The sequence below is a fragment of the Lissotriton helveticus genome, chromosome 9, assembly GCF_964261635.1.
Source record: "Lissotriton helveticus chromosome 9, aLisHel1.1, whole genome shotgun sequence".
Classification (NCBI taxonomy): Eukaryota; Metazoa; Chordata; class Amphibia; order Caudata; family Salamandridae; genus Lissotriton; species Lissotriton helveticus.
The window spans coordinates 1,288,633,303-1,288,660,910 of NC_136070.1; the positions used below are offsets into that span (position 1 = coordinate 1,288,633,303).

The 27,608-nt window shown below is 53.6% G+C and overlaps 1 protein-coding gene across 9 annotated transcripts in view; it reads right to left on the reverse strand.

Annotated features, from left to right (window-relative positions):
* The window catches only part of PBRM1 (polybromo 1), a 298,934-nt gene that overhangs the window by 17,309 nt on the left and 254,017 nt on the right, over positions 1 to 27,608 (reverse strand). For 6 of the 9 annotated variants that reach the window (XM_078661902.1, XM_078661899.1, XM_078661897.1 and 3 more), the window contains 2 exons: positions 26,404 to 26,583; positions 6,301 to 6,462 (listed from right to left, as the gene is read on the reverse strand). In XM_078661902.1, the coding sequence (XP_078518028.1) occupies positions 6,301 to 6,462; positions 26,404 to 26,583 (342 nt within the window). The remainder of the gene's footprint in view (positions 1 to 6,300; positions 6,463 to 26,403; positions 26,584 to 27,608) is intronic. The other 3 variants (XM_078661903.1, XM_078661900.1, XM_078661905.1) reach the window with 1 other exon arrangement.

Sequence of the window (27,608 nt, forward strand, 5' to 3'; positions counted from 1 at the left end):
AGCCCTCGTCATGAGCTCGCAGCACTCTCATACAAGCCCTCGTCATGAGCTCGCAGCCCTCTCATACAAGCCCTCGTCATGAGCTCACAGCCCTCTCATACAAGCCCTCGTCATGAGCTTGCAGCACTCTCATACAAGCCCTCGTCATGAGCTCGCAGCCCTCTCATACAAGCCCTCGTCATGAGCTCGCAGCCCTCTCATACAAGCCCTCGTCATGAGCTCACAGCCCTCTCATACAAGCCCTCGTCATGAGCTTGCAGCACTCTCATACAAGCCCTCGTCATGAGCTCGCAGCCCTCTCATACAAGCCCTCGTCATGAGCTCGCAGCACTCTCATACAAGCCCTCGTCATGAGCTCGTAGCGCTCATATACAAGCCCTCGTCATGAGCTCGCAGCCCTCTCATACAAGCCCTCGTCATGAGCTCGCAGCCCTCTCATACAAGCCCTCTCATACAAGCCCTCGTCATGAGCTCGCAGCCCTCTCATACAAGCCCTCGTCATGAGCTCACAGCACTCTCATACAAGCCCTCGTCATGAGCTCGCAGCCCTCTCATACAAGCCCTCGTCATGAGCTCGTAGCGCTCATATACAAGCCCTCGTCATGAGCTTGCAGCCCTCTCATACAAGCCCTCGTCATGAGCTCGCAGCCCTCTCATACAAGCCCTCGTCATGAGCTCGCAGCCCTCTCATACAAGACCTCGTCATGAGCTCGCAGCACTCTCATACAAGCCCTCGTCATGAGCTCGCAGCACTCTCATACAAGCCCTCGTCATGAGCTCGTAGCGCTCATATACAAGCCCTCGTCATGAGCTTGCAGCCCTCTCATACAAGCCCTCGTCATGAGCTTGCAGCACTCTCATACAAGCCCTCGTCATGAGCTCGCAGCCCTCTCATACAAGCCCTCGTCATGAGCTTGCAGCACTCTCATACAAGCCCTCGTCATGAGCTCGCAGCCCTCTCATACAAGCCCTCGTCATGAGCTCGCAGCACTCTCATACAAGCCCTCGTCATGAGCTCGTAGCGCTCATATACAAGCCCTCGTCATGAGCTCGCAGCCCTCTCATACAAGCCCTCGTCATGAGCTCGCAGCCCTCTCATACAAGCCCTCTCATACAAGCCCTCGTCATGAGCTCGCAGCCCTCTCATACAAGCCCTCGTCATGAGCTCACAGCACTCTCATACAAGCCCTCGTCATGAGCTCGCAGCCCTCTCATACAAGCCCTCGTCATGAGCTCGTAGCGCTCATATACAAGCCCTCGTCATGAGCTTGCAGCCCTCTCATACAAGCCCTCGTCATGAGCTCGCAGCCCTCTCATACAAGCCCTCGTCATGAGCTCGCAGCCCTCTCATACAAGACCTCGTCATGAGCTCGCAGCACTCTCATACAAGCCCTCGTCATGAGCTCGCAGCACTCTCATACAAGCCCTCGTCATGAGCTCGTAGCGCTCATATACAAGCCCTCGTCATGAGCTTGCAGCCCTCTCATACAAGCCCTCGTCATGAGCTCGCAGCCCTCTCATACAAGCCCTCGTCATGAGCTCGTAGCGCTCATATACAAGCCCTCATCATAAGCTCACAGCCCTCTCATACAAGCCCTCGTCATGAGCTTGCAGCACTCTCATACAAGCCCTCGTCATGAGCTCGCAGCCCTCTCATACAAGCCCTCTTCATGAGCTCGTAGCGCTCATATACAAGCCCTCATCATGAGCTCACAGCACTCTCATACAAGCCCTCATCATGAGCTCGCAGCCCTCTCATACAAGCCCTCGTCATGAGCTCGTAGCGCTCATATACAAGCCCTCATCATAAGCTCACAGCACTCTCATACAAGCCCTCATCATGAGCTCGCAGCCCTCTCATACAAGCCCTCGTCATGAGCTCGTAGCGCTCATATACAAGCCCTCATCATGAGCTCACAGCCCTCTCATACAAGCCCTCGTCATGAGCTCGCAGCCCTCTCATACAAGCCCTCGTCATGAGCTCGCAGCCCTCTCATACAAGCCCTCGTCATGAGCTTGCAGCACTCTCATACAAGCCCTCGTCATGAGCTCGTAGCGCTCATATACAAGCCCTCATCATAAGCTCACAGCACTCTCATACAAGCCCTCATCATGAGCTCGCAGCCCTCTCATACAAGCCCTCGTCATGAGCTCGTAGCGCTCATATACAAGCCCTCATCATGAGCTCACAGCACTCTCATACAAGCCCTCGTCATGAGCTCGCAGCACTCTCATACAAGCCCTCGTCATGAGCTTGCAGCACTCTCATACAAGCCCTCGTCATGAGCTCGCAGCCCTCTCATACAAGCCCTCTTCATGAGCTCGTAGCGCTCATATACAAGCCCTCATCATGAGCTCACAGCACTCTCATACAAGCCCTCATCATGAGCTCGCAGCACTCTCATACAAGCCCTCTTCATGAGCTCGTAGCCCTCTCATACAAGCCCTCGTCATGAGCTCGCAGCACTCTCATACAAGCCCTCATCATGAGCTAGCTTGTCTATGGCAACACACTATGCTGGAATGAATGCTCAACTGACCAGAAGACTCCAGACTCAGCTGCCAGGCTTCACCTCAACATTCCACTTCGCACTCATCTGTCCGCACCCTCAAAGAGCTCCACCAGCTCCCAATCTACACATGAGCACCCTTCAAACTCCTCACACACACGTATAAGCCTTACGCAACATTGGCCCCATGTACTTCCACAACTGCATGAACTTCTGCATGCCTACCTCTGCTTAGCCAGACTCCTATTATCACACCCTCTGCATACTCATAACCAGATACGGGGTCATGCCTCTCCTACCTCGCTACTGAAGCCTGGAACGACCTGCCCCCGCACATCAGAGACGCCTCCTTAGATCTTTCATTCCACAAGAGCCTGAACACCCGACTCTTCACCTAGCCCCGGCTCGGCACACACATCTCCTGTTTCAGTGCCAATATAACCCGGGTGAGTAGTGATACAATGGAGGACCGTGGTTTTGGGGGGTTGCAGTCTGTACGCAGCGTTCGTTGACCTACGGGCTGCATTCGACCTGGTGCCAAGGGCAAAATTGTGGGAGGTGCTTGCAGCTTTAGGGGTCCCAATGACTATTCTAACCTTGATTATGAGACTCCATGAGGGCACTTACGCTAAAATCCAATGGGGTGGCTATGGCAACGATACCATTGATTTTCCAGTCGCCAGAGGAGTTCGACAGGGTTGCTCAATGGCACCAACACTCTTCACACTTTTCATCAATGGAATTGTTGCCCGCATGCAATCCCAGTCTGTGGATGCTCCCTCTCTTGCAGGTGCAAAAGTTCCTATTTTAATGTTTGCAGACGACACCTTAATTTTATCGAAATCCCCTAGCGGTCTGCAAAAGGCATTGGTAATTTTTGATAAATTTTGTAGCGACCATGGCTTGGAGGTAAACGCAGCTAAAACAAAACTCATGGTTTTTAATCCTTGTAGAAATTTTAAATCTAAAATAACCATGAGTGGGCGTTGCCTCGAAGTAGTAAATTCTTTTACCTACCTGGGGATTCAAATTTCAAACGACAACAGATGGAACCAACATATAAACATTGCAGTTTTAAGACATAAACAACTGGCTGGTACCATCATTAAGGAGCATTTTAAATCTCTGACCAAACCAATCAAACCTCCTTTGATCATATATGAGGCTAAGGCCATAGGGTCAGCTTTGTATGGGGCTGAGATGTGGGGGCAAGAAAACCTTCAGGAGTTACAGGTATCAGAAAATAACTTCCTTCGGAAAATAACAGGCACCCCACAGAGCAGCCCCCTTTTGCCTCTTAGATATGATCTTGGCAGGAAAGAAATATCGGCAATGTGCAAACTTCGTCCAATATTATATTGGCGTAGAATCTGGACCACCCCTGAGTTGTCACAATATGCAGCAGGGTTTGCTGATGTCATCAAAGCAGACTGATTCCATAAAATTAGATGGTTCAGATCTTTAAAAGCAGCATTAGGTGAACTAGGGTTAACTGAATTGTGGTCCGACCCAACTGGGTCGTCCTTCCCATCTAAGACATTTATAAAAAATCTTTTCTGGGAACAGGTAGAAAACAGGAGTCTTCTTAGTAACAACCATGGGTCTATGACGGCTACTTTCCTCGAAGCAAAGCTTTTTCCCATGTATGAAATATATTGGGATTTAATAACGAAACCCATGGATAGGAAACTGTTTTTTCAAATGAGGGCTGGCTCTCTACCTCTACGTAATTTAACTGCAAAATGGAGAGATGGATGTCCAGCTATATGCCCAGTTTGTGGGGAAGGAAATGAAACGTTGGGTCACTTTTTGTTTTCTTGTTATGCATATACTGTTCCCAGACGTGTTTGGTTGGCTCCCATGTGTAGAAATCTGGGTACTAAAAGTAGCATGGTAGCTCTACGCATAGTAAAATCTACCTCCTTAAATTGGATTACAATAGCGACCGCAAAGTTTCTGGGGTGGGCGTGGGTAATTAGGCAGAGATTGCTAGTAGGGTAACTACTCTCTGCTTAGTTGAACAGTGATTGCTAGATTATCTACTCTCTGTTCCCCATGCGAGGTGTCTTATCTGTTTTAATCTGTTTTTTATTATATGAACTTTGCACTTTTGGATTATATATACTGGATGAAATTAATTTTAATTGTCTTTTAACATGTATTGTGCTTAAGTCATATTCGATTTTGTAATTTAATTGTATTTTTATTATGTGTTTGTTTGTTTGCTTTTATGAGTAATACTCAAATAAAGCACTTTTGAATTTGAATTTGTGACTCAACAAATACACATCACATCCCATGGGTCAGTGGACGGAGTAGTCGTCTCCCTTACCTTGGAAGAAAGACAACAGAGGGAATGACTCCCGCTGCTGGGGCAGTTTGCCTCTTTATCCTCACTTACCCCAGGGCTCACCAACTGGTGCGCCCATGATATTGACAGAGGGGACAGCATGCCTGTCAAAAACCAAATTTACAAGCTGTCGGATAAAGTGAGAGCCAGCATTAAGCATGGGGTGTCCAAGATGTTAGAGCTGGGGTGACTGAGCCTTCGAGGAGACCCTGGTCCAGCCCGGTGGTGCTGGTACCGAAGCTGCTTCACTGAGTAGCACCCAGGAGCATTATTCTGTGTGGACTACAGGGCCCTCAATCCGCTTGCCAAGACGGATGCACACCACAAACCCTGAGCGGGTGAGCTTGCTGACAGGTTAGGGGCGGCCACGTTCCTCAGCACCTCTGGCTTCACATTAGGGTACTGGCAGATTGCACTGAGGGAGCCACTGAGACGTCCGCATTCTGCACACAAGAAGGGCATTTCCGGGTCAAGTCCTTTGGGTTAAAGGATGCCTCGTCCACCACAGAAATGTTGATCAAGTAGGTCCTGGCAGGGTTGAAGCAATTCAGTGTCAACTAGCTACACACAACTGCAGTCTTTAGCTCCAGCTGTGACTACCACCGGGCCCACACGAAGGAAGGGCCACAGGCTTCGCATCAGACAGACCTGACCTCCAAAACTAGTAAGTATTAGGCAGGGAGTTCAGACCAAACATTCAGGTTAGTCAGAGCTACTTATTGTTTCCTGCTTTAACCTGTAACCACAAAGGTTCAACTTGACTGCTTACCTTTGCCCAAACGTAGTAACGCTGCAGTCAAATCTGAGTGACCATTCTCGCGGCCCTGGGGCACCAGTGTTTCTAAATCAACACTGTCCCAGTACCACTAAACCCATAGAGCAGGCCTCCCAGCCATTCATCGTTCTGCATACATTAAGACTTAATTCTTGAAAATAAAAACATTTTCTAAGGCCATGCCATCCAAATGCAACTGATCAAAGTAAATGACAAATCAATGTTTAACTCAAACTGGTACTCGTTACTGGAAGGGATACATTCAAAGTTTACAATGTTGGACAGTGCGAGGGATCATAAAATTGCAAGAGTAACACAAGCGCCATAGAACATGTTAACAAGCTCCCACCTCAGCGGAAGCGCACCTAGTACTTCTCTGCCAGCACGCATCAAACAGGGGGTCTCCTCTGTACCGGCTTCAACACCCTCTTCGAATGCCTCTGAAGGCTATTACTGCGATTGTCAAGTCGAAGGACCACTTTGAGGTGCCCAAGAAAACTTGCTCTAGGGTGAAACCTGCACGTCGTTATAACCCCTGGACTGCTCAGTTTCCATCCCTCCTCCTTACCGAGGTCGCACAAGCTGCAGCCGTCTCCAGTAAGAGCTGGTTAGGGAGCAATGTGAGAACGTTAAGATGAGACAATGCAGGGATGAGATGGTCTTACCCGGTAGCGCGAGGCCTGGAATGCCATGCATCCCCGGCAGGAGATGGTGGGGTGGAGGGAGCACCCCATGGTGATGATGTGGCTGCATGCTGCCCATGTTAATCATGCCATCAACAGGGCCCTGAAAAGGAGACATGCCAGGCGGGTAGCCACCCATCATGCCTTGAAGAACACAACAGATGTCAGACATGCATCAGAAGCTAAATAAAAGCATGCACGGGCAATGAACAAGTGTATTTAGTAGCACACGAGAGAATGGTTAGATTCTGGCAAGAATGCAAATAACTAGAAATTAAAATTACTAGCATGAAATATTTTAAGCAGATGAATTAGCGCTAGTATGATGCGTTGCAGCCTGTTCATGTCACATGCCAACTAGAGGATACCTACAGACTGCTCATGGACAGTTCGGATCACACCTACATGACTCACTGCAGCATTTCTCAAGACTTCAACATGCATTTTTCTAAACTGTTACTCCTGCTTCACAGCAGTATATTTCACATAGAGTGCATCAAATATAAAACATAAAAAATTGTGCAGACAGACATACGCACAAGTTACTACTTGTGTAACGATATATCTGTAAGAGACATTAGTTAGTATTAGATTCCTTACCTTAGAATATCCCCAGGCGTCAGACTGGATCCGGAAACTTTTGCGTAGCAGTACCCTTGCGCGTCGGTAGGCGTAGTCTGCGGCTCCGCGTCCGTCGTCGTGGGCACCGTGATGACGTCGTCGGAATACTTAGACGCCGCCTCCGCGTGCTGACGTCAGTTCTTAGACACAGCTTTTCCGCGCCAGAAACGCAGAGCCATGTTAAAAACCAACACTGGTGCCATTGAAACTAGGGCCCTGAAGGGGACAACCCTAACCCTAGATATTGGTTCGCAGAACGGGGAGGATGGGTGGGCCGGTAAGGAATCTAATACTAACTAATGTCTCTTAAAGATATATCGTTACACAAGTAGTAACTTGTGCATCTGAAAGAGACACGTTAGTGATAGATTCCTTACCTTAGAATAGATACCCCAGCAATACCAACCCCGGTGGTGGGTCTGCAAACCAATAATCACACCAGAAAGTCCCGGAGGACGGAACGGCCAAAGAAGCCATCCCACCGGACTTGGCTGTCCAGGCAGTAGTGTCTCGCAAACGTGTGCAGCGATGCCCACGTAGCTGCCTGACAGATGTCTTGTAAGGGCACACCCCTGCCCAGGGAAGTGGTAGTCGCCGTGGCTCGGGTAGAATGAGCCCGCAATCCAGCAGGGGGCTCCTTCCTAGCCAAGGAGTAGCATGCCTGGATACACAGGATGATCCACCGGGAGATGGTCCTCTTGTGCACCGCTTTCCCCTTCTTCGCGCCCACGTAACCAACAAAGAGTTGGTCATCCACCCAGAACTGGCGTGTGCGATCCAAGTAGAATGAGAGCGCACGTTTTGGGTCCAGACGGTGGAGCCGCTCTTCCTCTTTAGAGGGATGCGGTGGTGGAAAGAAGGTTGGCAAGGTGATAGACTGCCCGATGTGGAAGGCCGTGACAACCTTGGGCAGGAAAGAAGGTTTGGTACGGAGCACCACTTTGTCCGGATGGACAGAAAGGAAAGGTGGAGTTCAAGAAAGGGCCTGGAGCTCACTCACTCTCCTGGCAGAGGTGATGGCAACCAGGAAAGCAGTCTTCAGAGTCAGAAGGCGAAGAGGACAGTTGTGAAGTGGCTGAAAGGGAGCGCACATCAGAAATGTAAGAACCAGGTTCAAGTCCCATTGAGGCATCACAAACGGAACAGGAGGAAACGTGTGTGTGATGCCCTTAAGAAATCTATTAACAATAGGGGACTTGAACAAAGAAGGTTGATCAGGCAGCCTGAGAAAGGCTGAAAGGGCAGAAAGGTAGCCCTTGATAGTGCCCAGAGCAGAGCCCTGCTGGGCAAGAGAAAGAAGAGAAGAACCTCAGAAAGAGGGGCAGAGAGAGGATCCACAGCCTTTGCTGTGCACCATGCCACAAATCTGTTCCACCTACAGGCGTATACCGACTTTGTGGAGGGACGCCTGGCTGCCAGAATGAGGTTACAAACTTCAGGAGGCAAGTCAAATGGCCTCAACTGTCGCCGCTCAATCTCCAAGCATGGAGGTGGAGACTGGACAGGTTTGGGTGGAGGACCGTCCCCTGCTGCTGCGACAGAAGGTCCTCCTGAAGAGGCAGACGAACCGGGGGATCGACTGACATACTGAGTAGCTCTGGATACCAGTACCTTCGTGCCCAGTCCGGAGCCACAAGGATGACTTGGGCCCGGTCGCGCTTGATCTTCTTCAGCACTCTGGGCAGAAGTGGTATAGGCGGAAAGGTGTAAAACAGACCGCAACTCCACTCGCGACGAAAGGCGTCTCCGAGCGAGTGCCGCCTTGGAAATTCCAACGCGCAGAACTGATGACATTGCGCGTTCTCTTCGGTGGCGAATAGATCTAACCAAGGCTCTCCCCATCGCTGAAAGAGGCTTTGCGCCACATCCGAGTTCAGACGCCATTCGTGATCCATCATGCACCGACGGCTGAGCTCGTCCGCCCTGGCGTTCAGAGAACCTGCCAGGTGTTGAGCCACCAGGGTCACGCCCTGGCCTTCCAGCCATTGCCAAAGGCGAAGAGCCTCTTGACAAAGGATCCACGACCCCACCCCGCCTTGTTTGTTGCAGTACCACATGGCGGTGGTGTTGTCCGTGAATACCTGCACTACACTCCCCTGGACAGAGGGGAGGAATGCCTTCAGTGCCAGACGAATCGCCCGGAGCTCCAACAGGTTGATGTGGAGCCGGGTCTCTGCCGGAGACCAGAGGCCTCTGATCTCCGCCTCTCCCATGTGGCCTCCCCAGCCCTGGAGGGACGCGTCCGTCACAACTACGTGCTCCGGTTGGGGAAGGGAGAGGGATCTGCCGCTGACCCAATCGCGGTCCGTAAGCCACCACTGCAGCTGTCTCGCAGTGCCCTCCGAGATCAGGACATGGTCGGATAGGTTGCCCTGATGCTGGGCCCACTGAAACTTCAGGTCCCACTGCAGAGCCTGCATCTGCCACCTGGCGTGATGCACTAGAAGGATGCAGGAGGCCATCAGCCCCAGAAGCCGCAGCGTCAACCTGACCGAAACCCGGGATAACGGCTGAAAGATGGGAATCAGAGCCTGAATATCCTGGACCCGCTGTTCAGGCGGATAAACCCGAAACCGCGCCGAGTCCAGAACCGCTCCGATGAAGGAGCTTCTGAGAGGGGCACAGGTGTGACTTCGGCACATTGATGGAGAACCCCAGCTGGTGCAGGAGGTCTGCCGTCGTCTGGAGGTGGCTGACGACTGTCTGGGGCGAGCCCGCCTTCAACAACCAGTCGTCGAGGTAGGGGAAGACTGAAACCCCTAACCTGCGCAGATGAGCTGCGACCACCGCCATCACCTTTGTGAACACCCGTGGGGTGCTGGTAAAGCCGAAGGGGAGCACGGTAAACTGAAAGTGCTCGTGGCCAACCATGAACCGCAGGTAGCGCCGGTGGGCAGGCAGGACGGGGATATGAAAATAAGCGTCCTGCAAGTCCAACGCTACCATCCAGTCTCCTGGGTCCAGGGCAACCAGGACCTGAGCCAGTGTCCGCATCTTGAACTTCTCCTTCCGGAGGAAGCCGTTGACGTTCCTTAGGTCCAAGATAGGGCGTAGGCCCCCTTTGCCCTTCTTGGGTACCAGAAAGTAGTGGGAGTAGCAACCACACCCTACTTCTGGCCCAGGAACGCGCTCGATGGCCCCCTCGGCCAAGAGGGCCGTAACTTCCTCCTGCAGAAGTCGCAAATGATCCCCCGATACACGGTGGTTCTGCGGTGGCATGGCTGGAGGAGTCGCCTCGAAGGGGAGGGAGTAGCCCCTTCGGACGATTTGCAGCACCCACCTGTCCGATGTGACAGTGCGCCAGTGGAGGTGGTGATGGCGAACCCTGCCCCCCACTGTCGTCACATGGGCCTGAAAGCACGGACTAGGAGGGTTTTGAGGCGGATGCTGCGGGGGAAGGTGTGGACTGACCTCGCCGCTGCCCCCGACCGCCCGGACGGCGGTTCCCACGGCCGCCACCGCGTTGGGTATTGCCCTGCGGAGCGTGGCTGGCGGCGCGTGTGGGCGCACCCCTTCCGTGGCCACGAAAGGAGTGAAAGGCAGCCGATTGCTGGCGCTGGCCCGAGAGGCCCAAGGACTTGGCCGTAGCCCTGGAGTCCTTAAAATGCTCAAGCGCATGGTCTGCCTTGTCGCCAAAGAGGCGACGGCCATCGAACGGCATATCCATAAGTGTGTTCTGGACATCTGCCGAGAAGTTGGCGGACCTCAGCCAGGCGTGGCGTCTGACCGCCACCGTCGTGGCCATCGCTCTACCTAGCAAGTCGGTGGTATCCAGCCCACACCTGATGGAATACTTGGCTGCATCCCAGCCCTCCACAAGGGCTTGGCCGAGTTTGGCCCGTACCTCCAACGGACACTCTGGCAGCACCTCCGCGACCTTATCCCACACAGAGTAGGTGTAACGTCCCAAGAGGCAGGCGGTGTTGGAAGACCGCAGGCCTAGACTAAGGGATGAGAAGATCTTCTTCCCATACTGGTCATACCTCTTAGATTCCCTGTCCGGCGGGGCCGACGGGAATGCGGTCTGGGAATTGGAGGCCTGGATGACCAGGCTCTCGGGGGTAGGGTGGGAGGACAGGAAACATGGGTCGCCCGGGGCTGGGCGGTGGCGTCTGGCCACGTTCCTATCTACGGGCGAACCCGTAGCGGGCTTGGACCAAGTGCCCAGAAGAACGTCGGTCAAGGCCTCATTAAAGGGCAGCAGAGGCTCGGCCGAGCTTGACTGCGGTTTAAGGACCTCAGTGAGGAGGTTAGTCCTCACGGCCGCGACGGGGAGCTCAAGGCCCAAGGCCTTGGCAGCCCTCATCAGCACCACACTATATGTTGCCCCCTCCTCCGAAGCCACGGTAGGAGGGGAGACAAAACCAGTGTCTGGAGAGGTATCCAGGCCACTGGCCTCCCCAAGGTCTCCTGTCCAGTCCTCGTGAGACTGACACTCTCTGGTCAGAGGGTCCTCAGACCCCTCCCAGTCCTCTTCATCACCCATCTCCTGAAACTCAGGGTTCTCAATTAATGGGGCCTGTTCATAGAAGTGAAACTCCCCAAACGACGTCTGGAGCAGCGCCCATCGGGGCCGTCCCGGTGCCGGAACAGGAACAAAGGTGGAACCGGGGACGGCGCCGCCCGAGGACGGCGCCGGAGGCGACACATGAGGGTCCGACGCCGGGGAGGTCGTAAGGTCCACCGGCGACGAACCAGATCCCGAAAGAGGTCCAGCGGCGTCCTGCGGCGCCGGGCCCGAAGGCGCCGGCGGCGCTGGAGCAACGGAACCCCTCGGCGCCGGGCCCGAAGGCGCCGGCGGCGTCGGGATAACGGGAACCTGCGGCACCGGGCCCGAAGGCGTCAGCGGCGCCGGGGCCGAAGCACCCGGCGGCGTCGGGGCAGATCCCCCCGACCCGCTAGGGGTCCCAGACGGGTCCGCTGGGCCCGAAGGCACCGCGGAGCCCGTCGGAGGAGAGAGTTTCCTCATGGCCATGCGGAAGCGCTCGACCTCCTCCGGCGTCGCGTTGAGCCCAGGGACCGTAGGGTATGGGGCTAGACGCGGCGCCTGCGACTCCGTCGGAGCCGCGTGGGTGGTGTCACCCGAAACCCCCGGCCCCATCGTGCGAGCGTCGGGGGGAGTCCGAAGAGCGATGACGCCGCTTGGACTTCTTGTGCCGCTTACCTGACGACGACTTCGACCCGGAGGAGTGCGGCCTACCCTCGGAACTGTGGTGGCTCCGAGCCCGCGACCTGTCCCTCGACCTCCCATGGGATCGGGACCTCTCGCGGCGCGGGACGGACTGCCGGAGTTTGAGCCACCTGCGGGACCGCTCCCGTCTGGCTTTCGAAGAGAGGGCCCGGCAGTCGGAGCAGGCCTTGTCGTCGTGGTCGACGCCGAGACAAGATAAACACACGCGGTGAGGATCCGTGACCGACATCAGGCGGTCGCAATCATCGCAGTGCTTAAAGCCGGGCATCCCTACGGCACCGTCGGAGTCGAAAGACTTCGAGAACAATCAAAAAGTGATCAAAAAAGTTAGTCAAAAAATGACTAAGGTTACTGCTTTTTCCAGATCTGCGCTTGCTGGCGTGGAAAAAAGAAGAACTGACGTCAGCACGCAGAGGCGGCGTCTAAGTACTCCGACGACGTCATCACGGCGCCCACGACGCCGACGACGGACGCGGAGCCACAGACGACGCCTACCGACGCGCAAGGGTACTGCTACGCAAAAATATCCGGATCCAGTCCGACGCCTGGGGATATTCTAAGGTAAGGAATCTAATACTAACGTGTCTCTTTCAGATATTTGTTCTGCAGTGAAATATTCGCAATTCGTACTGACCCATTGCTGGGTGATGGGCAGCTTTCTTTCAGCATCCACGGAGCCTGCTCCACAGGCCAGAGTGTTTTGGGTGAGGCAGACAATGAACGATCTAAGATGCAGCATTCATTAATCCTAAAGTAGACACTACACATAAGATGCAAAAACATTTCAAGACCTGTCTACTGCCAAACTCACTGGAAGGGCAGCAAAGGATGGAAATGTGAACTTACCTACAAAGAACAGAGATGCACCGTCAGGTCGTATACTATTTTTCAGGCTTTGCCCGATCATGTTTCCTATACCTAGTAGCGTCCACCGTCAGAACTCAAGGGCACGTCCACCGTCAGAACTCAAGGGTGGAGGGCGCGTCCACCGTCAGAACTCAAGGGCTCGTCCACCGTCAGAACTCAAGGGCGTGTCCACCGTCAGAACTCAAGGGCGCGTCCACCGTCAAAACTCAAGGGCGCGTCCACCGTCAAAACTCAAGGGCGCGTCCACCGTCAAAACTCAAGGGCGCGTCCACCGTCAGAACTCAAGGGCGCGTCACAAGGGCGCGTCCACCGTCTGAACTCAGGGTGCGTCCACTGTCTGAACTCAAGGGTGGAGGGCGCGTCCACCGTCAGAACTCAAGGGCTCGTCCACCGTCAGAACTCAAGGGTGGAGGGCGCGTCCACCGTCAGAACTCAAGGGCTCGTCCACCGTCAGAACTCAAGGGCGCGTCCACCGTCAGAACTCAAGGGCGCGTCCACCGTCAGAACTCAAGGGTGTGTCCACCGTCAGAACTCAAGGGTGCGTACACCGTCAGAACTCAAGGGCGCGTCTCAAGGGCGAGTCCACCGTCTGAACTCAGTGTGCGTCCACTGTCTGAACTCAAGGTGCGTCCACCGTCAGAACTCAAGGGTGCGTCCACCGTCAGAACTCAAGGGTGCGTCCACCGTCAGAACTCAAGGGTGCGTCCACCGTCAGAACTCAAGGGTGCGTCCACCGTCAGAACTCAAGGGCGCGTCTCAAGGGCGAGTCCACCGTCTGAACTCAGTGTGCGTCCACTGTCTGAACTCAAGGTGCGTCCACCGTCTGAACTCAGTGTGCGTCCACTGTCTGAACTCAAGGTGCGTCCACCGTCAGAACTCAAGGGTGCGTCCACAGTCAGAACTCAAGGGCGCGTCCGTCTGAACTCAATGGTGTGCAACCAAAGTTGTATCTTTAATGCGCTCTTCGTGCGGTCTTTGGGGCACTACAGCAGATCTAGTCAACCTTTTGGACCATTGGTAGGTCGCACCGACCAGATGGCGCAAGCTGTCAAGCTGTGGGAGACTACTGCCAACAGAGAGCTCCCAGGATGCCATTTATAGGCTTTATTGTCCTTTTCAGATGCCTGCTTATTATTTATGGCCTGGGTTCTTCCCTTTATTGGTCCCTTCCCTGGGCAGAGCCTATTTACAATCCTTCTGCCTGACTTGAATTCTTCCACTGCTCAATCTTGGAGCACTAAGTTTTCTTTTTGGTCGAGCACTCAACGAGCGTGCATATTTTTCAGCGCTCTCTTTTGTGTGCTTTTTCCCCCCGCACCGTGTTGCGTTCTCTCTCTGTATAATGTGCTTCTCCCTTGCACTCTGTTGCTCTCCCCAGTATGTTTCTCCCCAGCCGTTGGGCTGCTCTCTCACTCATGCGCTTCTAGTTTGTCAGTCTGTGAGAATACAAACTTTGTTTGCAGAAAGCAAGGTGGGAGTGGCTTAGGAGTACGCAACGCATTGGACACAATAATTCAAATTCAACACTCCGCAGACCAGGCAACCGGTGTAAAGATCTGAGAGGGTGTAGTATTCTGACATCGTTTAAGGCAAGGACAAACCCTGGCTGCACCCACCATTCTGCAGTTAGTACAAGAAGTGAGTTAAGTGTCGGGTCGTTGAGTTGTTCATACAATGTAATGAGTAAATAATGAATGCCTGCATTCACCCACTTGTGACGATGACATACATGGCGCTAAACATGCCCCTTGGTGTTTTGAAACCCAGCAGCAGCGGTCGGTAACCTGATGTTCGCCCTCACCTTCCTAATGCCCGCAATCAGTCAGGTGCGTAATGGGCTCAATGTTTGATGCCATGCGGTGAATCCATTAAGGGGGCTCTCAAAAGGCGGACAATTCCCCTATAGGAACTATCTCCCTTGAGCACAGATTAGGACACGGCAATCGCAGGTTGCCACATTAGGATTTGGACCAACTACTGTGATCTCGAAGGAGCAGTCTGCAGAAGGCTCCCACCGCGGGAGCAGTCTGCAGAAGGATCTCCCGCAGGGGCAGTCTGCAGAAGGATCTCCAGAAGAAGCAGTCTGCAGAAGGATCTCCCGCAGGAGCAGTCTGCAGAAGGACCTCCCGAAGGAGCAGTCTGCAGAAGGATCTCCCGAAGGGGCAGCAGTCTGCAGAAGGATCTCCCGCAGGGGCAGCAGTCTGCAGAAGGATCTCCCGCAGGGGCAGCAGTCTGCAGAAGGATCTCCCGCAGGGGCAGCAGTCTGCAGAAGGATCTCCCGCAGGAGCAGTCTGTAGAAGGATCTCCCGCAGGAGCAGTCTGCAGAAGGATCTCCTGCAGGAGCAGTCTGCAGAAGGATCTCCCGCAGGGGCAGCAGTCTGCAGAAGGATCTCCCGCAGGAGCAGTCTGCAGAAGGATCTCCCGCAGGGGCAGCAGTCTGCAGAAGGATCTCCCGCAGGAGCAATCTGCAGAAGGATCTCCCAAAGAAGCAGTCTGCAGAAGGATCTCCCGAAGGAGCAGTCTGCAGAAGGATCTCCCGAAGGAGCAGTCTGCAGAAGGATCTCCCGAAGGATCAGTCTGCAGAAGGATCTCCCAAAGGATCAGTCTGCAGAAGGATCTCCCGCAGGAGCAGTCTGCAGAAGGATCTCCCGCAGGAGGAGCAGTCTGCAGAAGGATCTCCCGCAGGAGGAGCAGTCTGCAGAAGGATCTCCCGCAGGAGGAGCAGTCTGCAGAAGGATCTCCCGCAGAAGAATCTCCCGAAGGATCAGTCTGCAGAAGAATCTCCCGAAGGATCAGTCTGTAGAAGGATCTCCCGCAGGAGCAGTCTGCAGAAGGATCTCCCGAGGGAGCAGCAGTCTGCAGAAGGATCTCCCGAAGGGGCAGCAGTCTGCAGAAGGATCTACCGAAGGGGCAGCAGTCTGCAGAAGGATCTCCCGCGGGAGCAGTCTGCAGAAGGATCTCCCGCGGGAGCAGTCTGCAGAAGGATCTCCCGCGGGAGCAGTCTGCAGAAGGATCTCCCGAGGGAGCAGCAGTCTGCAGAAGGATCCCCCAAAGGAGCAGCAGTCTGCAGAAGGATCCCCCGAAGGAGCAGTCTGCAGAGGGATCCCCCGAAGGAGCAGTCTGCAGAAGGATCCCCCGAAGGAGCAGCAGTCTGCGGAAGGATCTCCCGCGGGAGCAGTCTGCAGAAGGATCTCCCGAAGGATCAGTCTGCAGAAGGATCTCCCGCAGGGGCAGCAGTCTGCAGAAGGATCCCCCGCAGGAGCAGTCTGCAGAAGGATCTCCCGAAGGAGCAGTCTGCAGAAGGATCTCCCGAAGGAGCAGTCTGCAGAAGGATCTCCCGAAGGAGCAGCAGTCTGCAGAAGGATCCCCCGCGGGAGCAGTCTGCAGAAGGATCCCCCGCGGGAGCAGTCTGCAGAAGGATCTCCCGCGGGAGCAGTCTGCAGAAGGACCCCCGCGGGAGCAGTCTGCAGAAGGATCCCCCGAAGGAGCAGTCTGCAGAAGGATCCCCCGAAGGAGCAGCAGTCTGCGGAAGGATCTCCCGCGGGAGCAGTCTGCAGAAGGATCTCCCGAAGGATCAGTCTGCAGAAGGATCTCCCGCAGGGGCAGCAGTCTGCAGAAGGATCTCCCGAAGGAGCAGTCTGCAGAAGGATCTCCCGAAGGAGCAGTCTGCAGAAGGATCTCCCGAAGGAGCAGCAGTCTGCAGAAGGATCTCCCGAAGGAGCAGCAGTCTGCAGAAGGATCTCCCGAAGGAGCAGCAGTCTGCAGAAGGATCTCCCGAAGGAGCAGCAGTCTGCAGAAGGATCTCCCGAAGGAGCAGCAGTCTGCAGAAGGATCTCCCGAAGGAGCAGCAGTCTGCAGAAGGATCTCCCGCAGGAGCAGCAGTCTGCAGAAGGATCTCCCGAAGGAGCAGTCTGCAGAAGGATCTCCCGCAGGAGCAGTCTGCAGAAGGATCCCCCGCGGGAGCAGTCTGCAGAAGGATCCCCCGCGGGAGCAGTCTGCAGAAGGATCTCCCGCGGGAGCAGTCTGCAGAAGGACCCCCGCGGGAGCAGTCTGCAGAAGGATCTCCCGTGGGAGCAGTCTGCAGAAGGATCTCCCGCAGGAGCAGCAGTCTGCAGAAGGATCTCCCGAAGGAGGAGCAGTCTGCAGAAGAATCTCCCGAAGGAGCAGTCTGCAGAAGGATCTCCCGAAGGAGCAGTCTGCAGAAGGATCTCCCGCAGGAGCAGTCTGCAGAAGGATCCCCCGCGGGAGCAGTCTGCAGAAGGACCTCCCGAAGGAGGAGCAGTCTGCAGAAGGATCTCCCGCAGGAGCAGTTTGCAGAAGGATCTCCCGAAGGAGGAGCAGTCTGCAGAAGGATCTCCCGCAGGAGCAGTCTGCAGAAGGATCTCCCGCAGGATCAGTCTGCAGAAGGATCTCCCGAAGGAGCAGCAGTCTGCAGAAGGATCTCCCGCAGGAGCAGTCTGCAGAAGGATCTCCCGCAGGAGCAGCAGTCTGCAGAAGGATCTCCCGCAGGAGCAGCAGTCTGCAGAAGGATCTCCCGCAGGAGCAGTCTGCAGAAGGATCTCCCGCAGGAGCAGTCTGCAGAAGGATCCCCCGCGGGAGCAGTCTGCAGAAGGATCCCCCGCGGGAGCAGTCTGCAGAAGGATCTCCCGCAGGAGCAGCAGTCTGCAGAAGGATCTCCCGCAGGAGGAGCAGTCTGCAGAAGGATCTCCCGCAGGAGGAGCAGTCTGCAGAAGGATCTCCCGCAGGAGGAGCAGTCTGCAGAAGGATCTCCCGAAGGAGCAGCAGTCTGAAAAAAGATCTCCCGCAGGAGCAGTCTGCAGAAGGATCTCCCGCAGAAGCAGTCTGCAGAAGGATCTCCGGAAGGAGCAGTCTGCAGAAGGATCTCCTGAAGGAGCAGTCTGCAGAAGGATCTCCTGAAGAAGCAGTCTGCAGAAGGATCTGCCGAAGGGGCGGCAGTCTGCAGAAGGATTTCCTGAAGAAGCAGTCTGCAGAAGGATCTCCCGAAGAAGCAGTCTGCAGAAGGATCTCCCGAAGAAGCAGTCTGCAGAAGGATCTCCCGAAGAAGCAGTCTGCAGAAGGATCTCCAGAAGAAGCAGTCTGCAGAAGGATCTCCAGAAGAAGCAGTCTGCAGAAGGATCTCCAGAAGAAGCAGTCTGCAGAAGGATCTCCCGAAGGAGCAGTCTGCAGAAGGATCTCCCGAAGGAGCAGTCTGCAGAAGGATCTCCCGAAGGAGCAGTCTGCAGAAGGATCTCCCGAAGGAGCAGTCTGCAGAAGGATCTCCCGCAGGGGCAGCAGTCTGCAGAAGGATCTCCAGAAGAAGCAGTCTGCAGAAGGATCTCCCGAAGGAGCAGTCTGCAGAAGGATCTCCCGAAGGAGCAGTCTGCAGAAGGATCTCCCGAAGGAGCAGTCTGCAGAAGGATCTCCCGAAGGAGCAGTCTGCAGAAGGATCTCCCGAAGGAGCAGTCTGCAGAAGGATCTCCCGAAGGAGCAGTCTGCAGAAGGATCTCCCGCAGGAGCAGTCTGCAGAAGGATCCCTCGAAGGGGCAGCAGTCTGCAGAAGGATCTCCCGAAGGTGCAGTCTGCAGAAGGATCTCCCGAAGGAGCAGTCTGCAGAAGGATCTCCCGCAGGAGCAGCAGTCTGCAGAAGGATCTCCCGAAGGAGCAGTCTGCAGAAGGATCTCCCGCAGGAGCAGTCTGCAGAAGGATCTGCCGAAGGGGCGGCAGTCTGCAGAAGGATCTCCCGAAGGAGCAGTCTGCAGAAGGATCTCCCGAAGGAGGAGCAGTCTGCAGAAGGATCTCCCGAAGGAGGAGCAGTCTGCAGAAGGATCTCCCGCAGGAGCAGCAGTCTGCAGAAGGATCTCCCGAAGGATCAGTCTGCAGAAGGATCTCCCAAAGGATCAGTCTGCAGAAGGATCTCCCGCAGGAGCAGTCTGCAGAAGGATCTCCCGAAGGAGCAGTCTGCAGAAGGATCTCCCAAAGGATCAGTCTGCAGAAGGATCTCCCAAAGGATCAGTCTGCAGAAGGATCTCCCGCAGGAGCAGTCTGCAGAAGGATCTCCCGAAGGAGCAGTCTGCAGAAGGATCTCCCGCAGGAGGAGCAGTCTGCAGAAGGATCTCCCGCAGGAGGAGCAGTCTGCAGAAGGATCTCCCGAAGGAGCAGCAGTCTGAAAAAAGATCTCCCGCAGGAGCAGTCTGCAGAAGGATCTCCCGCAGGAGCAGTCTGCAGAAGGATCTCCGGAAGGAGCAGTCTGCAGAAGGATCTCCTGAAGGAGCAGTCTGCAGAAGGATCTCCTGAAGAAGCAGTCTGCAGAAGGATCTGCCGAAGGGGCGGCAGTCTGCAGAAGGATTTCCTGAAGAAGCAGTCTGCAGAAGGATCTCCCGCAGGAGCAGTCTGCAGAAGGATCTCCCGAAGGAGCAGTCTGCAGAAGGATCTCCCGAAGGAGCAGTCTGCAGAAGGATCTCCCGCAGGAGGAGCAGTCTGCAGAAGGATCTCCCGCAGAAGAATCTCCCGAAGGATCAGTCTGCAGAAGAATCTCCCGAAGGATCAGTCTGTAGAAGGATCTCCCGCAGGAGCAGTCTGCAGAAGGATCTCCCGAGGGAGCAGCAGTCTGCAGAAGGATCTCCCGATGGGGCAGCAGTCTGCAGAAGGATCTCCCGAAGGGGCAGCAGTCTGCAGAAGGATCTCCCGCGGGAGCAGTCTGCAGAAGGATCTCCCGCGGGAGCAGTCTGCAGAAGGATCTCCCGCGGGAGCAGTCTGCAGAAGGATCTCCCGCGGGAGCAGTCTGCAGAAGGATCTCCCGAGGGAGCAGCAGTCTGCAGAAGGATCCCCCAAAGGAGCAGCAGTCTGCAGAAGGATCCCCCGAAGGAGCAGTCTGCAGAAGGATCCCCCGAAGGAGCAGTCTGCAGAAGGATCCCCCGCAGGAGCAGTCTGCAGAAGGATCTCCCGAAGGAGCAGTCTGCAGAAGGATCTCCCGAAGGAGCAGTCTGCAGAAGGATCTCCCGAAGGAGCAGCAGTCTGCAGAAGGATCCCCCGAAGGAGCAGCAGTCTGCGGAAGGATCTCCCGCGGGAGCAGTCTGCAGAAGGATCTCCCGAAGGATCAGTCTGCAGAAGGATCTCCCGCAGGGGCAGCAGTCTGCAGAAGGATCTCCCGAAGGAGCAGTCTGCAGAAGGATCTCCCGAAGGAGCAGTCTGCAGAAGGATCTCCCGAAGGAGCAGCAGTCTGCAGAAGGATCTCCCGAAGGAGCAGCAGTCTGCAGAAGGATCTCCCGAAGGAGCAGCAGTCTGCAGAAGGATCTCCCGAAGGAGCAGCAGTCTGCAGAAGGATCTCCCGCAGGAGCAGTCTGCAGAAGGATCTCCCGCAGGAGCAGTCTGCAGAAGGATCTCCGGAAGGAGCAGTCTGCAGAAGGATCTCCCGAAGGAGCAGTCTGCCGAAGGATCTCCCGAAGGAGCAGTCTGCAGAAGGATCTCCCGCAGGATCAGCCTGCAGAAGGATCTCCCGAAGGAGCAGTCTGCAGAAGGATCTCCCGAAGGAGCAGTCTGCAGAAGGATCTCCCGAAGGAGCAGTCTGCAGAAGGATCTCCCGAAGGAGCAGTCTGCAGAAGGATCTCCCGAAGGAGCAGTCTGCAGAAGGATCTCCCGCAGGATCAGTCTGCAGAAGGATCTCCCGAAGGAGCAGCAGTCTGCAGAAGGATCCCCCGAAGGAGCAGCAGTCTGCAGAAGGATCTCCCGAAGGAGCAGTCTGCAGAAGGATCTCCCGAAGGAGCAGTCTGCAGAAGGATCTCCCGAAGGAGCAGTCTGCAGAAGGATCTCCTGAAGGAGCAGTCTGCAGAAGGATCTCCCAAAGGATCATTCTGCAGAAGGATCTCCCGCAGGATCAGTCTGCAGAAGGATCTCCCGAAGGAGCAGCAGTCTGCAGAAGGATCTCCCGAAGGAGCAGTCTGCAGAAGGATCTCCCGAAGGAGCAGTCTGCAGAAGGATCTCCCGAAGGAGCAGTCTGCAGAAGGATCTCCTGAAGGAGCAGTCTGCAGAAGGATCTCCCGAAGGATCAGTCTGTAGAAGGATCTCCCGCAGGAGCAGTCTGCAGAAGGATCTCCCGAAGGGGCAGCAGTCTGCAGAAGGATCTCCCGAAGGGGCAGCAGTCTGCAGAAGGATCTCCCGAAGGATCAGTCTGCAGAAGGATCTCCCGAAGGATCAGTCTGCAGAAGGATCTCCCGAAGGAGCAGTCTGCAGAAGGATCTCCAGAAGGATCAGTCTGCAGAAGGATCTCCCGCAGGAGCAGTCTCCAGAAGGATCCACCGAAGGATCAGTCTGCAGAAGGATCTCCCGCAGGAGCAGTCTGCAGAAGGATCTCCCGAAGGAGCAGTCTGCAGAAGGATCTCCCGAAGGAGCAGTCTGCAGAAGGATCTCCTGAAGGAGCAGTCTGCAGAAGGATCTCCCAAAGGATCATTCTGCAGAAGGATCTCCCGCAGGATCAGTCTGCAGAAGGATCTCCCGAAGGAGCAGTCTGCAGAAGGATCTCCTGAAGGAGCAGTCTGCAGAAGGATCTCCCAAAGGATCATTCTGCAGAAGGATCTCCCGCAGGAGCAGTCTGCAGAAGGATCTCCCGAAGGAGCAGTCTGCAGAAGGATCTCCCGAAGGAGCAGTCTGCAGAAGGATCTCCCGAAGGAGCAGTCTGCAGAAGGATCTCCTGAAGGAGCAGTCTGCAGAAGGATCTCCCAAAGGATCATTCTGCAGAAGGATCTCCCGCAGGATCAGTCTGCAGAAGGATCTCCCGAAGGAGCAGCAGTCTGCAGAAGGATCTCCCGAAGGAGCAGTCTGCAGAAGGATCTCCCGAAGGAGCAGTCTGCAGAAGGATCTCCCGAAGGAGCAGTCTGCAGAAGGATCTCCTGAAGGAGCAGTCTGCAGAAGGATCTCCCGAAGGATCAGTCTGTAGAAGGATCTCCCGCAGGAGCAGTCTGCAGAAGGATCTCCCGAAGGGGCAGCAGTCTGCAGAAGGATCTCCCGAAGGAGCAGTCTGCAGAAGGATCTCCCGAAGGATCAGTCTGCAGAAGGATCTCCCGAAGGAGCAGTCTGCAGAAGGATCTCCAGAAGGATCAGTCTGTAGAAGGATCTCCCGCAGGAGCAGCAGTCTGCAGAAGGATCTCCCGAAGGATCAGTCTGCAGAAGGATCTCCCGAAGGAGCAGTCTGCAGAAGGATCTCCCGAAGGATCAGTCTGCAGAAGGATCTCCCGAAGGATCAGTCTGCAGAAGGATCTCCCGAAGGAGCAGTCTGCAGAAGGATCTCCAGAAGGATCAGTCTGCAGAAGGATCTCCCGCAGGAGCAGTCTGCAGAAGGATCTCCCGCAGGAGCAGTCTGCAGAAGGATCCCCCGCAGGAGCAGTCTGCAGAAGGATCCCCCGCAGGAGCAGTCTGAAGGATCTCCCGCAGGAGCAGTCTGCAGAAGGATCCCCCGAAGGAGCAGTCTGCAGAAGGATCTCCCGAAGGAGCAGCAGTCTGCAGAAGGATCTCCCGAGGGAGCAGTCTGCAGAAGGATCTCCCACAGGAGCAGTCTGCAGAAGGATCTCCCGCAGGAGCAGTCTGCAGAAGGATCCCCCGAAGGAGCAGCAGTCTGCAGAAGGATCTCCCGAGGGAGCAGTCTGCAGAAGGATCTCCCACAGGAGCAGTCTGCAGAAGGATCTCCCGCAGGAGCAGTCTGCAGAAGGATCTCCCGAAGGAGCAGTCTGCAGAAGGATCTCCCGCAGGAGCAGTCTGCAGAAGGATCCCCCGAAGGAGCAGCAGTCTGCAGAAGGATCTCCCGAGGGAGCAGTCTGCAGAAGGATCTCCCACAGGAGCAGTCTGCAGAAGGATCTCCCGCAGGAGCAGTCTGCAGAAGGATCTCCCGAAGGAGCAGTCTGCAGAAGGATCTCCCGAAGGAGCAGTCTGCAGAAGGATCTCCCGAAGGATCAGTCTGCAGAAGGATCTCCCGCAGGAGCAGTCTGCAGAAGGATCTCTCACAGGAGCAGTCTGCAGAAGGATCTCCCACAGGAGCAGCAGTCAAAGCCAGAAGGTCTTTACAGAGTGTAGCTGACTTTGCAGTTTGGTGTTGAACAAGACAGAACTATTTCTGAAAAATTCCTTATATTTTACTTTGCTGGAACGTGACTTTGAGAAAAAGCAGCGGCCACGAGGCACATGACGTGCCACTCTATAGAGCAGAAACATCGTTTGCTGCCACGAACAAGCTTGAAAATAGAAACTGAGGGAAGACTCCACAGCCTGCTGTAGGGAGACTACTGCAGCAGGCAAAGGGTCCCCTTCTTCCTTACAACGTTCTGCCAGGAGCCCAGGAGGACAGTGTTTTGTTCAGATTCTCCACTGTCAGTGCTTATTTCAACAGTCAGTCATACTGGAACCCAACATATCCTTCCGAGATGGAGGGTCCTCAATGGTATATTCTAGACAAAGTCATCCGTGTTATGTGTCCGTTTGTACCCTTGGGGAATCATAGGGTCTGCTGTAAAAGTGCGTAAAGTTGCATTTTCTGCATCACCCCCATATAATGTGTTACCTACCAAGTTATTCAATGTGTGAATGTAAAAACTCCCTCCTACTGAGTCAGAATAAAAATGATTTTGTGCTTACTACAGTGTACATTCACTAGGTATCGGAAGGCTGCCCCTATTACTCGAGAAGCATCGTTCATTATTTTCTTTTCGTTTTCTTTAAAAGCTCTTTCCCGGGATCATAAAGGTATTGCTCTTCTGACATCAAAATCATATTCTGTAGCCGTCCAATCCTTTCCATTGTCTAACCCACTCTCTGCTGGATGTAGGAAGTCATCTTTCTTTCAATGCAGATTTCTAGACCACCCACAGATCAGCTTGGACTGCATGGACAGTATTCAGATGAAAATATTCCTCTCTCTAACTGGTAATTGTCAAATCCTTGTCAACTGCATACTAGACGACTGCCACCCAAATCCTGCCAGCCTCTGTTGGACTTGCCCACTGTGTGCCCCAATGGGACAACAACCTGAAACTCCTCTCAGAATGACACCGGGAACAGTTATTCCACATGAATCTAGACCAGGAATTAAAAAGTGAGCAGGGTGGGGGAAGAGTGGTGGGACGTACAGAGCATTTTAATCCGGCATCCTTCTGTCCAACCTATCTCCAAGCTCCAAAGTCTCACCAATGTACCTAAGGACCCTTCTAGTGGTAAGGCCCCCCCCGATCCATTTGCTCAGTCATTGCGCCCAGCTACCGGGATTGCAATTGGTGATTCTATCAATACTGTAGGTCCGTAGCAGACCCAGTGCCATCGGGGGGAGAACAGTCCATGTTTTCTTAGCAAGTTTACCCAAGACCATCAATGTGCCCGTCATAGCCATTGCTCCATTCCATTTCAATCCACACTGTGACCGACATTTGTTTATCCCCCGTAGCGTTTTCCCGCTGGGGCATTTATGTACAAGTACACGGCGGGTGAAACATGACAAGCCCAGCAGTTGATCTACCTTCCCCATAAGGCGTATGTCCTGAAACATCAGTATCATGATTAGTCACACAAACGTTTTCAGTTTTTACATACACTTATTTTTCTTATCTCAACCCTCTTAGGAACCATATGCAGATGACCCCTACGCTGGTACGAGGCTGGCTTGAGTTAGATTGGGGTATTCCTGTTGTGCCAATCCTATGGTGCGCCTTTCCCCACCCACCAGTCCTTGAGCTGCTTACACTTCCAAGCAGAATTGCATGCGCTTTTTCTGTACACAACTCTTCCTTAAAAAAGAAACCACCATTCCCCCTCCTACTCCTCCTACAACAGTTCCGGCACATGCAGCTGAATTTCCACTCAACAATCCCCTTCTTTTCTGCTAAAATAATTTAAACCCAAAATGAAAACACTTCTGGTTGACACCCACATCAAAAGGTTTCCAGGAAGTCATGTATCCCTTTTATCATGAAGCAACATGTCAGAGCTGCCTATGATGGTTCATTTCTTCCGTACTGTTTGCACTTGGGTTTTGTCTGCTAAGTCACCAAGTCATCTACATTTACGCTAGTTTTGGGTGCAGGCGCATACGGTGGTTCCTCACTTTTGTATTCCCAAGTATTTCAGGAGGTTTTTCTTTTGCCTGTACTATTTCACCTAGTTCAGTCATCGGGTGTCACAACCTAAACTCTGGAAATTCCAGGAAAAGCGACTTGACCTTTGCTGAATAAAGTAAAACAACGATTAATGCTCTTAGTTTCAATTGATAGATTTTGTCTGGCTTCTGAACCCTTCTTGTAGAGGCTGGAAAGATGAATGTTTCTGAGGAGTCATTCTTCTTGGTTGCTGTTCCTTGCGGCATGCAGGCCAGAGTCCCTGGCATTAAACTTCACAGACGCTGTCTGCAGCATGGGCCCTGCGTAGCACTGAGGCATTCCAGCCACTAACATACACCCCTTCACCCAGAGTTTGTGATTGCACCTCAGTGTGGAACGCCCTTGCAATGCTGCCTAAATATTTACCAGCTGGAGTTTGGTGCACGGCAGCCACATAATAAACACTGGGCCTGGATCTTTCGATGCCGGCCATGAGCGCTCTTCTGCCAGTGCTTTCAGTCGGTGGAAAGCTACACCAAAATGTTTGCCTCAGTCTCACCCCATCTGCCAAAAGCTAGCTGTGCTGGCCACAGCGTCTAGTTCCTGCATTTATCGTGCACATTAATGAGGGCTCGTCAGCTATACCTATCCAGGACCCCAAACCCTTCCATTCCTGAAGAGCTTGCTGCAGCTAGCTCTGCTTGCTACGAGCGGCTTGGTCTGGCATCAGACATGCCTGTGAATCTTCGCCAGCCTTAACCCAGGGCTTACAAGGCAGCGTAAGCCCGATGCGCACGTTTGCATGAGGAACACTTTCAATGACATCAGCGGCACCTTTAGAGCTCATGTGTCGGCTGGCTGCTGGCAACGGCCTGCACATCTCCTCAGCTCTAACTCTGTGGCTGCCACGGGACTTTGCACCAGGACCATGACTGTGCGAGATCATCACCCACTGCGCTCGACGAACATGTAGAGAGGCCTTAATACAAGTTCCGCTCGTTAGAATTCAGATACATCCAAAGAAATATTGTGAGTTTTACAATACATACATAATCCAGTAGGAGGAATCAGGAATACACTGGATAGTATAGATTAAATGTACTCAATCAAAACCATCAGAGGGTGGGAAAGAATAATTAGAAGAGTATACATTTTTGGTTATGATAGAACGGTAATACTGCAGTGACCCAAACCAAATATTGAAATAAAAGCATGACTTGAAAGGGCATCAGAACAGAATCTTCCTCATCCTGTCGGGGTTTACCCACAAACGCAACACTGGCCAACGGAGGAACCGCTCCTGCGGTTACAGCACGGAGGCAGGGGACCCTTTACCTGAAACCGGGGTAATCTGCTGATTCAGCATTCCCATAGGAGTGGGAGGGGGCACGACCCCCATGAGGGCACCGACCGGAGTACTTGCTCGGGGAGAGGCTGCGTTCTGTTGCTGCTGCTGCTGCGCCTGCTGAGCTGCTCGCTCTCTCTCTTGCTGCTCAGCAACCTTTGCTGCCCGCTCTGTAAAAGGTGCACACAGATAAGAGAGTTTTATTAAATAATATCAAATGTTTTTCAACAGAGTGGCGATGGTTCCCTGGGACCAAGGTTAAGTAGAATGTAACAAACGTACACAACAGTCACAAGAACATCGTAATCTTGCTTTCCATTTCCAACAGTGACCCAGGAAGCTCTGCTGCAAACGTGGGTAATGACGGTCGTCCAGTGAGAGATATTCCCCTTGTGTGCCTTTCACTGGACAATAAAACCGTAACCCCAACAAGAATAAAAATCTTGGGGCAGGAGGCAGTGAGGCTTAGCAATTGTAATGTGATTAAGTACTACTCTGTAGCAGAATGTTCGTTAATAAAACTTATTACATTTATTGAGGTTCCACCTTGAATATTTTTGAGGAAAACATTTATTAATGAGATGGTAATCCTTTGACAGAAGGTCTCCATAAACAGTGATAACTCCGTAGGGATTTTTTAAAGGTGATACTTTCTTAATGCCTTGAATGGGAACCATGCGTTGAAGAGCTGGACGTCTAAGCAATTTGTAACAAAGATGCAGAGCCATTAATTTAGCATTTTCATGGTTAAGCCGCTCCCCGTAATAAAAATGGCAGAGGTGACATACATGCAAATAAATGAAACTCCTTTCGACTAGGATATATATATATATATATATATATATGAGCTTAAGTAGAACGTCCCTGTAACCTTTCTTTTTTTCCACTGAATATATATATTCACTGAAAAAAACAAAGGTTACGGGGACGTTCTAATTAGGCTGACATTTTATTTGTACAAAACCAAAGAAATTCAGCAGTTACAGTTAACTGAGCTAGATATAACTTGCGCCCCAGCAATGCACCACTTATGACCTCACATATTACATCACTCATGACATGGTCAGTGACATCATTGGTGACATCATCCAGTGACTGAGTGTTTTTAGGTCGAGCGTAGCGAACCGACCTCGTGTATACTTTAGTATACTTTTAGTATTTGTATATGGGGGGGTGCACGCGCTGGGACTGGGGA